The sequence below is a fragment of the Daphnia carinata genome, chromosome 6 (assembly GCF_022539665.2).
Source record: "Daphnia carinata strain CSIRO-1 chromosome 6, CSIRO_AGI_Dcar_HiC_V3, whole genome shotgun sequence".
NCBI classification, from domain to species: Eukaryota; Metazoa; Arthropoda; class Branchiopoda; order Diplostraca; family Daphniidae; genus Daphnia; species Daphnia carinata.
The window spans coordinates 3,627,614-3,642,073 of NC_081336.1; the positions used below are offsets into that span (position 1 = coordinate 3,627,614).

The 14,460-nt window shown below is 40.7% G+C and overlaps 5 protein-coding genes across 6 annotated transcripts in view; all 5 read right to left on the reverse strand.

Moving 5' to 3' along the window:
* The window catches only part of LOC130689809 (cyclin-dependent kinase 1-like), a 96,545-nt gene that overhangs the window by 41,468 nt on the left and 40,617 nt on the right, over positions 1–14,460 (reverse strand). The window lies entirely within an intron of this gene.
* On the reverse strand, positions 3,246–3,905 carry LOC130689468 (uncharacterized). The gene has a single exon (XM_057512417.1). It carries the CDS (start codon positions 3,903–3,905, stop codon positions 3,246–3,248), a length of 660 nt encoding a protein of 219 aa, XP_057368400.1.
* On the reverse strand, positions 3,370–5,835 carry LOC130689893 (uncharacterized). The gene is made up of 3 exons (XM_057512834.2): positions 5,759–5,835; positions 4,432–5,408; positions 3,370–4,354 (listed from the first exon to the last, which is right to left on the reverse strand). Exons 2-3 carry the CDS (start codon positions 4,729–4,731, stop codon positions 3,974–3,976), a joined length of 681 nt encoding a protein of 226 aa, XP_057368817.1. The 5' UTR covers positions 4,732–5,408; positions 5,759–5,835; the 3' UTR covers positions 3,370–3,973.
* LOC130689886 (uncharacterized) lies at positions 6,785–10,174 on the reverse strand. The gene is made up of 3 exons (XM_057512828.2): positions 9,807–10,174; positions 8,476–9,453; positions 6,785–8,398 (listed from the first exon to the last, which is right to left on the reverse strand). Exons 2-3 carry the CDS (start codon positions 9,421–9,423, stop codon positions 7,079–7,081), a joined length of 2,268 nt encoding a protein of 755 aa, XP_057368811.1. The 5' UTR covers positions 9,424–9,453; positions 9,807–10,174; the 3' UTR covers positions 6,785–7,078.
* The window catches only part of LOC130689885 (uncharacterized), a 29,761-nt gene continuing 26,170 nt past the window's right edge, over positions 10,870–14,460 (reverse strand). Inside the window, exons 1-3 of one of the 2 annotated variants that reach the window (XM_057512824.2) lie at positions 13,815–13,918; positions 12,489–13,460; positions 10,870–12,409 (exon numbers count right to left, since the gene is read on the reverse strand). In XM_057512824.2, the coding sequence (XP_057368807.1) occupies positions 11,075–12,409; positions 12,489–13,430 (2,277 nt within the window). In that variant the 5' untranslated portion in view covers positions 13,431–13,460; positions 13,815–13,918 and the 3' untranslated portion in view covers positions 10,870–11,074. Of the gene's footprint in view, positions 12,410–12,488; positions 13,461–13,814; positions 13,919–14,460 lie in introns of those variants that run through there. The other variant, XM_057512825.2, reaches the window with a different exon arrangement.

Genomic DNA, 14,460 nt, shown 5'->3' on the forward strand with positions numbered 1-14,460 from the left:
CAAAGAATTGTTTGATGGCCGAAGTGATTTTTTTGTCACGATCGATACCTTGGGTATCACCGAATCCAGGAGTGTCAACAATCGTCAGAGAACACGGAATGAGGAAACCATTTCTGTAATGGATGTCATAAGCCGTAACTTCACTGGTCTGGCTAAAAGCTTTAGATGTCACGTCTTCATCGGTAAGCATGAAACGAAAAGGATCCTCCCATCGAATGCCTAATACATAATTGATCATGGCATTGATCATGGTGGTCTTGCCTGAACCAGTGGCACCCATCAGAAGAATGGTTTTGCATGGCTTGCTTCCGGAAGGATCTGGCTCACCGAAGGAGAATCGCCTGACGATGGAAGACGCTCCGGAGAAAATTGATGATCGTTTTAACGGCAACTTGTACACAATCATGTCATTTTCGATTTTTATACTGGGACATTGGCTTATGACTTTTATTGCTAGCCTGTTTTCGTCAAAAAGCAATGCAGCTTCCTGATCCAAAGACACTGCGGTGCCCACCGGTACTTTTTGCTTACCGAACGCGGCTGATGTTGCGAATGCGTCTGCTAGTTTAGCGGATGCCAATGTTGTTGTTGCGTTTGAGACACATTGACGACCCAAAGAGATCATTCTGCTCATTCCATTCTCCATCCTGGATAGCTCGGCAAACAAAAACTCAAAATTTTGCATTGCGTTGTCCCACACGTTGGGAGACAACCTACCACTTGGTGTCTGATTCGAGGCGTAGGCTGCATCGTTGTTAAAACTTCGGTGACACGGTTCTCCCTTGGAACCCATTAAGCAAGGAAGATTGGCCTCCTTAATAGCTGCTAAGACAAGCGGCTCCCTTCCATCAGCGAAATTGATGAAGGTGATGGGTCTTCGATCCCCGATCTTAGTCAGAATCTTTGGATTTTTGCCAAAAATGGACAATACCGAACTGAAGATGTTCTTCTGATCCACCGTGAGATGAGCCAGCACAGACTGCACAACAAAGCCAACTGCGCTCAGTCCCTGTGGTAATTATTTGAGAAATTATAGACTCAAAAAGGAAAATTTCAAACATAATAAATGAAAGTCCATACTTGGATGCCATTTCTGTCACTAACAAGTTGCTTGACGGCCTAAGTGATTTCTTCATCACGCTTGTTACCTCCGAAATAACCAAATCCCGGAGTGTCGATGATCGTCAGCGAAAAAGGAATGCGAAAACCATCTGTGTAATGGATGTCGTACACCGTGACATGTTTTGTTTGACTTAAAGCTTCAGGTGTCACGTCTTCATCGATAAGTACGAAACGAAAAGGATCCTCCAATTGAACGCCCAGCACATAATTGGTTATGGCGTTGATCATGGTGGTCTTGCCTGAATCGGTGGCACTCATCAGAAGAATGGTTTTACATGCCTTGCTTCCGGAAGGATCGGGCTCACCGAATGCGAATCGCCTGACGATGGAAGACGCCTCGGGGAAATTTTTAACTTTGTTCAATTGCAACTTGTGCAAAGCTATGCCATTAACATTTTTCATATATTCACATTGTTTTTTTATTTCCAATGCTAGTCTGTGCTCCTCAGCATGTACTGATGCACGATCTGAAGAGCTTGTGCATTTCGGCTAGATTTGTCGATACCTCTTTTGTCCAGAATTCTTCCCTGCATGAATCAAAATTTCATTAAACCTCGCTCTGGAAACAAAACGCCGTTGTCCTCCTGTAAGGACCTTGTTCGTGGGGAGTATACGTGAGGGTAAAACTTGCCATAAGGCGAGCGGTAGCAAAATGTTTTGTAATTAAAGTAGGTTAAGGTTATATTAGGTTGCTATGGCTCCATTTGAGCATAATACTCGATTAGCCTCTGGAAAAAAGCCGGAAGATCGAACCAGTGAGCTACTGTGGAAGCCTTGACTAACTGCGTGCGCCCTGCCGTTGCTGGAATATTTTCAGCCGAGCAATTTTAAAATGACACAGCACGCAGGTTAGCACAATTTTAGGAACAATAATGTTGATAGTTATCATTTGCTGTGGCTTAAAAAACGTATTTCCAAAACTCGACATTGGCGGGATGAACGAGGGGATTCGCCACTTGGATTTTTGAGCACTGCTGACACCTGTAGCCAACACGCTGTGAAAATGATGAGCAAACTGTGTACTACATTGGCCGTTGCCGCACACTACGTCGAAACAAAAGCCCAGCTGTCCATCATACTACAGTCACAATAAGTCCCAAATCATTAGAATTAGATGAAGGTAGGAACAAATGTGGTAGGTGTCAATGACAATTATTTAGCCTGTTTGCGTATTATCTACCGCTAGAATAAATCGTATGGGAGGCGGGTTTTAACCTTCTCTTCAAATAGTCCACGATTCTTTCGGTGAGTTGCTTGGGTGGGCGTGGTCTGAATGTGGCATAAATCTTTACGTGTTGGGTGCCTCCGAAAAATTTTTCCGTTGCCATCTGGGAACAGCCCTTCATATAACTCAGATAGCTGTTACTTTGCCTTCTATCACCAGATATAACTTGGGGTCTTGCTCGGTCTTGTTTATTACACACACTGCACGCCTGTTATCTGTTATCAAAAAAGAGCGAACGAAACGAAAAAACATGTTTTGTTATGTTTTTACCTTGAAGTTTCCTGTTCTACAGTTTGGGCACGACCCCCATATGCAGTCGAACGAACTGCTAAGGAGTAGTTAACTATCGACATCAGCTGATTTATCAAATCAAATCCACCGTAAACAAGTATGGCGGGAACCGCAATATCAAATAATCAGTAGGTTACCATCTTCGCGTTCATTCCGCACTCTGGCATTTGGTTGAGGTTCTGGATGTCTTTGTACAAACTTTCATTTATACAACATTGAAAGTGGAAAATTTTTTTGCATTGAATGAACGGGCGACGAATGACAACATTATTATTCGACCCATACTTCTATTTTGTTGCTGTTCGATCAAAGCTGTAAAATTTTATTTCCAGTTGGGGTGGTGCATAAATAAGGGAACACAGAATTTGCTTTTAACTAATGAATTTATTCGGCTATGCAATTACCCTCCTGTACCCATCTACAAATCGATATACCATTACAAAGTAAGTTAGAAATATAATTTTTGAATATTTAGCAAGTGGACTTAAAAGCAAATTTGCTGTGATAACTCACAAAAGAATTTTCTGGACTTTCAACATGGAAAAAAAGTTAAGTAGAAAAACTTTCTCTGCTTTAGCATTTTCTAGTATTGGCCTGTATGTCTATTTTATTTTATGAGCTGCTTGGCTAAATCACCACCATCGGTAACGTTTCTCGTAAGCCGAGCCTTTTTCAATAGTTCTCCCAAACTTTTGATTCTCTCCTCGTGTCCAGGTTTTTTTTCTTTCCGCTCCTTTTCAATTATCAGGTTAATATATTCGGGTGTGGTGAGCGGATCACCTCGCAGTGCTATCTTCTTTAAAAGATTTGAGATGTGAGTAATCTGATCCATCGCTTTAATAATGTCGAATTTCAGCTGCTCTGCCTCTCCTTGTAACGCATTCTTCAGTTCTTCCGCATTTAGCATCTTTTCCATTGCCTCGTCGTACTTCTTGCGAATGTCATAGAGAGTGCGAGTCTCGTCTTCTTGAACGTAGTCCCACCTAGTGAGTTCATTTGAATGATCGTCAGTTGCGCACTTTCCAGGGCAGACCTTGCACGACAGGCTATCGCTCGACTTTAATGACAGGATACCCGTCCACAAACTCAAGTTGCAAGGATAATGACACGTCACTTCGCAATTAGAGCAGTTCAATGCTGTTTGAAACCGATTGACCCCAACCTTTATCTTCTTGGGTACTTTCACAGTGATTTCAAAGTCCTTATTAGGGTTAACAAGGTCTTTGTTCAAGACGATGATTTCCTCGGTCTTCCGCGATTTTTCCATTTTCATGAGGTGCGCTTGAATGGTGGTTTCTAGACCTTGAATAGTGATATATAGACTTTCTCGGCAATTCAGTACTTCTTTCGGGAGTTGGTTGATTTGATCGGCATTTTGGATAACTCAGCAAAAAACGATCGAAAACTTTGCATTGCTTTGTCCCATTCGATTGGAGCCAAACGGTCACCTGGTATCTGATTCGAGCAGTAGACAACCCCGTTGTCAAAACTTTGATGACAGGGCTCCATATTGGAGTCCATTTGGTAAGGAAGATTAGCTATCTGAATAGCTGCTAATACAGGAGGTTGCCTTTCATCCGCAAAAGCGACCAAGTAGCGAACGTTTTCTCCGATATCTTTACCAAAAATGGACAGTACCGAATTGAAGATGTACGTATGAGAGCTCGTAAGGCGAGCCAGCGCAGACTGCACTACAAAGCCATCTGTGTCCAATGCCTGTGATGATAATGAAAAATAAATCAAAAGGTGAAGAATCATAAATAAAAATTTTGTAAATAATAACGAGACTATACTTGTATGCCATTTTTGTGTTCAAAGAATTGTTTGATGGCCGAAGTGATTTTTTTGTCCCCCTCGATACCTTGGGTATCACCGAATCCAGGAGTGTTAACAATCGTCAGAGAACAAGGAATGCGGAAACCATTTCTGTAATGGATGTCATAAGCCGTAACTTCACTGGTCTGGCTAAAAGCTTGAGATGTCACGTCTTCATCGATAAGTATGAAACGAAAAGGATCCTCCCATTGAACGCCTAATACATAATTGATCATGGCATTGATCATGGTGGTCTTGCCTGAACCAGTGGCACCCATCAGAAGAATGTTTTTGCATTGCTTGCTTCCAGAAGTATCTGGCTCACCGAAGGAGAATCGCCTGACGATGGAAGACGCTCCGGAGAAATTGATGATCGTTTCAACGGCAACTTGTACACAGGCATGCAGTTAACGTATTTCATACTGCTACATTCGTTTTTTATTTCCATTGGTAGTCTGATCTTGTCAGTGCATGATGCAATTTTGGGATCCAAATCATTCGTGTTGCTCATTAATACTTGTGGTTTTTCTAACTGTGTTGGTGGTGCGCGTTCTACTGCTTGGGTTGCGGATGGCAAAACTGATGCAACACCGAGCTCTGCTTTGAGCTTCCTGATCGCATTGGGTGGGACATGGCCTGTTAAGGCGTCTCCATTTTCCAATTCATTTTTGACATCGTCCACGTCCAGTAAGTTGTTGGCGACTAGTATATAACTAAAGGCGTCAAATCTATGTTTTTTCAGAATTTTCATCAATTCAGGGGACAACAAGCGAACAGCTAAATCCTTGAGGAAGGGCATAGTGCTTGACACAGCAGACGTCCCTTCCTTAACTATATTGAAATAGATGTTGATTATTTCACTCATGTTGGCTTCCGAGTCTTCCATGAGGAGCTCTAGGCGCTGAACTTCCTTATCTACGTCCATTTTCTTTTTTTTTTGCCACCTTAAGCCAACCTGAAAATAGCCAAAAATGCACAGCGTAACTTAATAATCAATAAATAACTTCGCTCTAACCGTTTTGATAGGTTACATCTCTTAGCCAAAGCTTCATGAAATGTATATAGTAATTTTTAACCAAATTGTTTACCTTACTCTTTACTGTGATAAGCTCTAGGAGAAAATCGGCAGACGTTTTTTATTGCAAATTCGTTTACTTATGCACAAAACTTAACTATTATCTACATAGCCACATAATACTACATCGTTCCTTGTGCTGCACCTTATCATAATGCAGTTTCTTTATTTCAATAAGAAAATGAGGCTAGGAATCAATAAACATTGAATAATTATTCCTATTGACTAACCTGACGAATACGGTGAAGAACTAATAAGGTTAGTTTGCAGGAACTTATATGTTCGCAATAGCAAGAACCATATTGCGCAGACACAATATGGAGTCAACGAGGAGTTAAGTCTAATGGTGATGACAATATTCAACGGGCACTGATATAGTTTGATGGGGTTATTTATCTTTGTGTTATCGAACTCTATCCAAGTCGTATTCGCTGGGCATTCGCGTCAGCGTACTGTACGTCAGTGTGTTTATATTGACTGTTATCCAGAGCAAGCAAACATTTCGAGATAAACTTTGGAGTTGATTATTAAAGTCGATCGAGCTCTTTTCACCATGTACCTTGTCAAAGTGCGACTGTAATAAAGGAGCGTAACGAAACGTCCAGAGAGAAAAACTCGCGAATAAAAACTAAATAGGGCCCTATCTAATGATGTTACCAAAGCAAGTATGCATAACTAGACTACAGCATGGAGGTGTTGCTTGCGAATTTAAGAAAAGAATTCTTTTCAACATCGTGAAATGCAAATTGCCTCGTTGCTTCAAAAAGATATTACGAAACGAAAGCATAAACTGGGAGGTGAGTAGGTCGCTGTTCAAAACAGCGATAAAACTCAAAGCGACTATAAGAACAAAACAGCATATTTGTAAAAAAAAAAAAAAAAAAACTACAAAACGATTTTGGAACTGTTCTCGTTACTCCAAACGAGCCAACTGAGTTTCTAGAATATTTAAACTAAGGAATGGGCCGGAAACTAAAGGAAAACCGAAAGTCCCATAGATGCAATAGCTCACCGAGTTTGCTCTCTGTTGCGTGTTATACTTTATTTGCTTGTTACCTTGGAGTTTCCTGTTCTATAGTTTGGGCACGGCACCCATACACAATCGAATGAACTGCTAAGAATTAGTTAGCTATCGACATAATCTGATTCATCAAATTAAACCCGCCATAAACAAGCGTGTAGGGATCCGTGACATAAACTAAAGGCAAAATAACTAAATTTCTAGTTGGTAGGGTGCATAAAAAAGACAACACAGATTGCTTTTAACTGATGAATTTATTCAATCTTGTATTTAACCCCCTGTACCCATTTAAAAATCGATAACCGTTACAAAGTAAGATAAAAATTACACTTCCGAATATTTAGCAAGCGCATTTGAAAGCCAAATTGCGGTGATAATTCATAAAATGATTACTTGAACTATAAAAATAAAAAAAACTTTAATGGTTAACTGGAAAAGATATCTTCCTTGCTTCAATATTTCCTCGTAAGCTTGTGTGTTCTAGTTAGTTTTTGTACTGCTTGGCTAAATCACCGCCATCCGTTACGTCTTACGGGAGCTCAGCCGTTCTCTTTAGATCTTCCAAACTTTTAATTCTCTCCTCGTGTCCAGATTTTTTATTTTTTTTCTCGTGTTCGATCATCAAGTTAATATATGCGGGAGCGGATAGCGGAGATGCACCATACAGTGCTATCTCATTTAAAGAATTTAAGCATTTTCTACTCTTATCCATCACTTCAATGATATCTGATTTCAGCTGCGCCGCCTCTCCTTGCAAGGCATTCTTTAGTTCTTCCACATTTAGAGTCTTTTCCTTTGCGTCATCGTACTTCTTGCGAAAGTCATGAAATGTGCGAGTTTCGTCTTCTTGAACGTATTCCCATTTAGTGGGTTCGTATGAGTGGTGTTTCCTGGCGCAGCGTCCAGGGCACATCTGGCACTTATCACCATATATTAAGGCGACCACTACAGCAGCACAGCACGCTGCACCCGCTACACCCGCTGCACCTGCTGCAACCGTTGTACCCACTGCACCCGCTGCAACCGCTGAAACCGCTACACCCACTCCAATGGCGGCTTTGGCAGCAAGACGCCTACGATTCTCATCATTTGCAATAAACTCAAAGAGACCTCTGCCAACTTTCATAGAAGTCCGCAAGGAAAACGCAGGAATAGCAATTCCGGCACCTGCAGAGTCTTTTACTGGGGTCCAGAATGCAGGACAGGGCATCAATGAATTTGGGTAGCAAGGACAATGGCACGTTACTTTGCAATTAGTGCAATTCAATGCTTTCTCATTCGTTTTGAGCTCAATCTGTTTCTTCTTGGGTACTTTCACAGTGATTTCAAAGTCCTTATTAGCGTTAACGTAGTCTTTGTTCAAGGCGATTTTTTCCTCGATCTCCCGTAATTCTTCCATTTTCATGAGGTGCGCTTGGATGGTGGTTTTCAAGAACTGAATAGTGTTACGGTAGATTTCTCGGAACTCCAATACATCTTTTGTTAGTTTGAGCGATTTGATAGGCATTTCACATAGCTCGGTAAAAAACAATTGAAAATTTTTCATTGCGTCGTTCCAATCGAGAGGAGAACGTTGATCACCTGGTATCTGATTCGAGACGTAGACTACCCCGTTGTTAAAACTTTGGTAACAGGGCTCCTTGTTGGAGTCCAATCGGCAAGGAAGATTAGCTATCTTAATAGCTGCTAAGACAGAAGGTTGCCTTCCATCCGCAAAAGTGACCAAGAAGCTAACGTTTTCTCCGATATCTTTACCAAAAATGGACAGTATCGAATTGAAGATGTACGTCTGAGAGCTCGTAAGGCGAGCCAGCGCAGACTGCACTACAAAGCCAACTGTGTCCAATGCCTACCATAATAATGAAAAATAAATCAAAAGTGAAAGAATCATAAATAAAAATTTTGTAAATAATAACGAGACTATACTTGAATGCCATTTTCGTGTTCAAAGAATTGTTTGATGGCCGAAGTGATTTGTTTGTCACGCTCGATACCTTGGGTATCACCGAATCCAGGAGTGTCAACAATCGTCAGAGAAAAAGGAATGCGGAAACCATTTCTGTAATGGATGTCGTAAGCTGTAATCTCACTGGTCTGGCTAAAAGCCTGGTTCGTTGTTCCGTCTTCATCGATAAGCATAAAACGAAAAGGATCCTCCCATTGAACGTCCAGCACATAATTGACCATGGCATTGATCATGGTGGTCTTGCCTGAACCAGTGGCACCCATCAGAAGAATGGTTTTAAATGGCTTGCTTCCGAAAGTATCTGGCTCACCGAAGGAGAATCGCCTGATGATGGAAGACTCTCCGGAGAAAATTGATTCTTTCAACGGCAACTTGTACACAGACATGCCGTTAACGTTTTTCATACTGCTACATTCGTTTTTGATTTCTATTGGTAGTCTGGTCTGGTCAGTGTTTGATGCAGTTATGTGATCCAAATCATTCGTGTTGCTCATTAATACTTGTGGATTGTCTAACTGTGTTGGTGATGCGCGTTCCGCTGCTGGAGTTGCGGATGGCAAAACTGATGCAACACCGAGCTCTGCTTTGAGCTTCCTGATCGCATTGGGTGGGACATGGCTCGTTAAGGCGTCTCCATTTTCCAATTCATCTTTGACATCGTCCACGTCCAGTAAGTTGTTGGCGACTAGTATATAACTAAAGGCGTCCAGTCTATGTTTTTTCAGAATTTCCATCAATTCAGGGAACAACAAGCGAACAGCTGAATCCTTGAGGAAGGGCAGAGCGCTGGAAACAGCAGACGTCCCTTCCTTTACGATGTTAAAATAGATGTTGATTATTTCACTCATGTTGGCTTGCGAGTCTTTCATGAGGCGCTCTAGGCGCACAACTTCCTTATCTACGTCCATTTTTCTTTTTTTTTGCCACCTTAAGCCAATCTGAAAATAGAAAAAATGCACAGCGTTACTTAATAATAAATAAATAACTTCGCTCTAACCGGCTTGATAGGTTACATCTCTTAGCCAAACCTTTATGTAATGTATATAGTAATTTTTAATCTACTTGTTTTACCTAACTCTTTCCTGTGATAATCTCTAGTGGAAAATCGACAGACATTTTTCTATTGTAAATTCGTTTGCTTATGCACAAAACTTAACTATTATCGACTGTACATAGCCACATAATACTGCATCATTCCTTGTGCTACCTAATCATAATACAGTTTCTGTATTGCAACAAAAAAAGAGGCTAGGGATCAATAAACATTGAATAATTATTCCTATTGACTGACCTGTTGAATACAGTGAAGAACTAATAAGGTTAGTTTGCAGGAACTTATATGGTCGCAATAGCAAGAACCATATTGCGAAGACACAATATGGAGTCAACGAGGAGTAAAGTCTAATGGTGATGACAATATTCAACGGGCACTGATATAGTTTCATGGGGTTATTTATCTTTGTGTTATCAAACGTTATCCAGGTCGTATTTGTGGGGCATTCGTGTCAGCGTACTGTACGTCAGTGTGTTTATATTGACTGTTATCCAGAGCAAGCAAACATTTCGAGATAAACTTTGGAGTTGATTATTAAAGTCGATCGAGCTCTTTTCACCATGTACCTTGTCAAAGTGCGACTGTAATAAAGGAGCGTAACGATACGTCCAGAGAAAAAAACTCGCGAATAAAAACTAAATAGGGCCCTATCTAATGATGTTACCAAAGCAAATATGCATAACTAGACTACATGGAGGTGTTGCTTGCGAATTTAAGAAAAGAATTCTTTTCAACATCGGGAAATGCAAATTGCCTCGTTGCTTCAAAAAGATATTGCGAAACGAAAGCATAAACTGGGAGGTGAGTAGGTAGCTGTTCAAAACAACGATAAAACTCAAAACGACTATAAGGAAAAAACAGCATATTTATAAAAAAAAAAAAACCTAAAAAACGATTTTGGAACTGTTCTCGTTACACCAAACGAGCCAACTGAGTTTCTAGAATATTTAAACTAAGGAATGGGCCGGAAACTAAAGGAAAACCGAAAGTCCCATAGATGCAATAGCTCACCGAGTTTGCTCTCTGTTGCGTGTTATACTTATTTGCTTGTTACCTTGGAGTTTCCTGTTCTATAGTTTGGGCACGGCACCCATACACAATCGAATGAACTGCTAAGAATTAGTTAGCTATCGACATAATCTGATTCATCAAATTAAACCCGCCATAAACAAGCGTGTAGGGATCCGTGACATAAACTAAAGGCAAAATAACTAAATTTCTAGTTGGTAGGGTACATAAAAAAGACAACACAGAGATTGCTTTTTACTGATGAATTTATTCAATCTTGTATTTAACCCCCTGTACCCATTTAAAAATCGATAACCGTTACAAAGTAAGATAAAAATTACACTTCCGAATATTTAGCAAGCGCATTTGAAAGCCAAATTGCGGTGATAATTCATAAAATGATTACTTGAACTATAAAAATTAAAAAAACTTTAATGGTTAACTGGAAAAGATATCTTCCTTGCTTCAATATTTCCTCGTAAGCTTGTATGTTCTAGTTAGTTTTTGTACTGCTTGGCTAAATCACCGCCATCCGTTACGTCTTTCGTGAGCTCAGCCGTTCTCTTTATATCTTCCAAACTTTTAATTCTCTCCTCGTGTCCAGATATTTCATTTTTTTTCTCGTCTTCGATCATCAGGTTAATATATTCGGGAGCGGATAGCGGAGATGCACCACACAGTGCTATCTCCTTTAAATAATTTAAGCAGCTTCTACTCTTATCCATTATTTCAATGATATCTGATTTCAGCTGCGCCGCCTCTCCTTGCAAGGCATTCTTTAGTTCTTCCGCATTTAGAGTCTTTTCCATTGCGTCATCGTACTTCTTGCGAATTTCATGAAATGTGCGAGTTTCGTCTTCTTGAACGAATTCCCATTTAGTGAGTTCGTATGAGTGGTGTTCCTTGGCGCAGCGTTTAGGGCACATCTGGCACTCATTACCATACGTTAAGGCGGCCACTACAGCAACACCCGCTGCACCCGCTGCAGCCGCTGCAACCGCTGCAGTTGCTGCACCCGCACCACCCACTGCAGCCGCTGTACCCACTAAGGAATTGATAGCAATACGCCTTAAATTCTCATCCTTTGCAATGAACTCAAAGAGATCTCCGCTAAGTTTCTCAGCAATTCCGGCACTTGCATAGCCACTGGTTACCATGGTGACTTTTGTTAGTTCCCAGAATGCAGGAAAGGGCATCCATGAATTTGGGTAGCAACGACGACACGTTACTTTGCAAATAGTGCAATTCAATGCTTTCTCATTCGTTTTGAGCTCAATCTGTTTCTTCTTGCATACTTTAACAGTGATTTCAAAGTCCTTATTAGCGTTAACATTTTCTTTGTTCAAGGCGATGATTTCCTCGATCTTTCGTAATTCTTCCATTTTCATGAGGTGCGCTTGGATGGTGGTTTGAAAGTCCTGCATAATGTTACGGAAGTTTTCTAAGCTATTCAGTACTTTTTTTGTTAGTTCGAGCGATGTGATTGGCATTTTGGATAACTCAGCAAAAAACGATTGAAAATTTTGCATTGCGTCGTTCCAATCGAGAGGCGAACGTTGATCACCTGGTATCTGATTCGAGACATACATTGCACGGTTGTTAAAAACCTGGTGGCAAGGCTCCCCATTGGAGTCCAGTAGACAAGGAAGCTTAGCCTCCCTAATTACTGCTAAGACAGGAGGTTGCCCTCCATCAGCGAAAGTGGCCAAGAAGCGAACATTTTTTTCGATGTCTTTGCCAAAAATGGACAATACCGTATTGAAGATATACGTCTGAGCGCTCGTAAGGCGAGCCAGCGAAGAGTGCACTACAAAGCCAACTGCGTCCAATGCCTATAATAATAAAAAAATACAAATAAAAAATAAAAAAAAAACGTAAAAAAATATTTTGTAAATAACAATGACACAATACCTGAATGCCATTTTCGTGTTCAAAAAATTCTTTGATGGCCGAAGTGACTTCTTCGTCCCTCTCGATACGTCGAGTATCTCCGAATCCCGGAGTGTCAACAATCGTCAGTGAAAAAGGAATGCGGAAACCATTTCTGTAATGGATGTCGTAAGCTGTAATCTCACTGGTCTGGCTAAAAGCCTGGTTCCTTGTTCCGTCTTCATCGATAAGCATAAAACGAAAAGGATCCTCCCATTGAACGTCCAGCACATAATTGATCATGGCATTGATCATGGTGGTCTTGCCTGAACCGGTGGCCCCCATCAAAAGAATGGTTTTGCATCCCTTGCTTCCGAAAGGATCTGGCTCACCGAAGGAGAACCGCTTGATGATCGAAGACGCTCCGGCGAAAGTTAATGATCGTTCCAACGGCAACTTGTACACAGCCATGCCGTTAACGTTTTTCATACTGCTACATTCGTTTTTTATTTCTATTGGTAGTCTGATCTTGTCAGTGTTTGATGCAATTTTGGGATCCAAATCATTCGTGTTGCTCATTAATACTTGTGGTTTTTCTAACTGTGTCGGTGGCGCGCGTTCCGCTGCTGGGGTTGCGGATGGCAAAACTGATGCAACACCTAGCTCTGCTTTGAGCTTCCTGATCGCATTGGGTGGGACATGGCCCGTTAAAGCGTCTCCATTTTCCAATTCCTCTTTGACATCGTCCACGTTCAGTAATTTGTTGGCGACTAGTATATAACTAAAGGCGTCCAGTTCATGTTTTTCCAGAATTTTCATCAATTCAGGGGACAACAAGTGAACAGCTGAATCCTTGAGCAAGGGCATAGCACTGGACACAGCAGACGTTCCTTCCTTTACTATGATGAAATAGATGTGGATTATTTCACTCCTGTTGGCTTTCGGGTCATTCATGAGGCCCTCTAGGCGCTGAACTACGTCCATTTTTCTTTTTTTGTGTCACCTTAAGCCAACCTGAAAATAGCCAAAAATGCACAGCGTAACTTAATAATGAGTAAAAAACTTCGCTCTAACCGGCTTGATAGGTTACATCTCTTAGCCAAACCTTTATGTAATGTATATAGTAATTTTTAACCAACTTGTTTTACCTAACTCTTTCCTGTGATAATCTCTAGGGGAAAATCGGCAGACGTTTTTCTATTGCAAATTCGTTTGCTTATGCACAAAACTTAACTATTATCTATTGTACATAGCCACATAATACTGCATCATTCCTTGTGCTACCTAATCATAATACAGTTTCTGTATTGCAACAAAAAAAGAGGCTAGGGATCAATAAACATTGAATAATTATTCCTATTGACTGACCTGTTGAATACGGTGAAGATCTAATAAGGTTAGTTTGCAGGAGCTTATATAGTCACAATAGCAAGAACCATATAGCGCAGACACAATATGGAGTCAACGAGGAGTAAAGTCTAATGGTGATGACAATATTCAACGGACACTGATATAATTTGATGGGGTTACTTATCTTTGTGTTATCGAACGCTATCCAGTCGTATTCGCGGGGCATACGCGTCAGCGTACTGTACGCCAGTGAGTTTATATCAACTATTTTTCAGAGCAAGCAAACATTTGTAGATAAACTTTGTTAGATAAAATAAATAGTTAGATAAAACAAATTCGATCAAGTTCTTTTCACCATGTACAGTATCTGGGTTGGACTGAAACCACGGAGCGTAATAATAAATCCGGAGAGAAAAACTAGCGAATAAAAACTATATAGGGCCCTATATAATGTTGTAACCTATGAAGGCACAAGTGGACTACATGGGTTTGTGGTTTCACAATTTTCGCAAATTGTCTCAGTTGCTTCAATCACATATTGTAAGACAAAAGCATAAACTAGGTTGGGAGCAGCTGTTCAAATAAAATAACGATAACAATCATCGCGATTATAGGGAGAAACAACATATTTTTCAAAAATCTAACTGTTATAGCCTTGAAGTGT

Coding starts and splice junctions, on each gene's coding strand:
- LOC130689468 (XM_057512417.1), bottom strand. CDS start 3,905: ATGGAAAAATCGCGGAAGACCGAGGAAATCATCGTCTTGAACAAAGAC.
- LOC130689893 (XM_057512834.2), bottom strand. CDS start 4,731: ATGGGTGCCACTGGTTCAGGCAAGACCACCATGATCAATGCCATGATC. Junction 4,355..4,431: donor AACACAAAAATGGCATACAA/GTATAGTCTCGT, acceptor TTATCATCACAG/GCATTGGACACAGATGGCTT.
- LOC130689886 (XM_057512828.2), bottom strand. CDS start 9,423: ATGGACGTAGATAAGGAAGTTGTGCGCCTAGAGCGCCTCATGAAAGAC. Junction 8,399..8,475: donor AACACGAAAATGGCATTCAA/GTATAGTCTCGT, acceptor TTATTATGGTAG/GCATTGGACACAGTTGGCTT.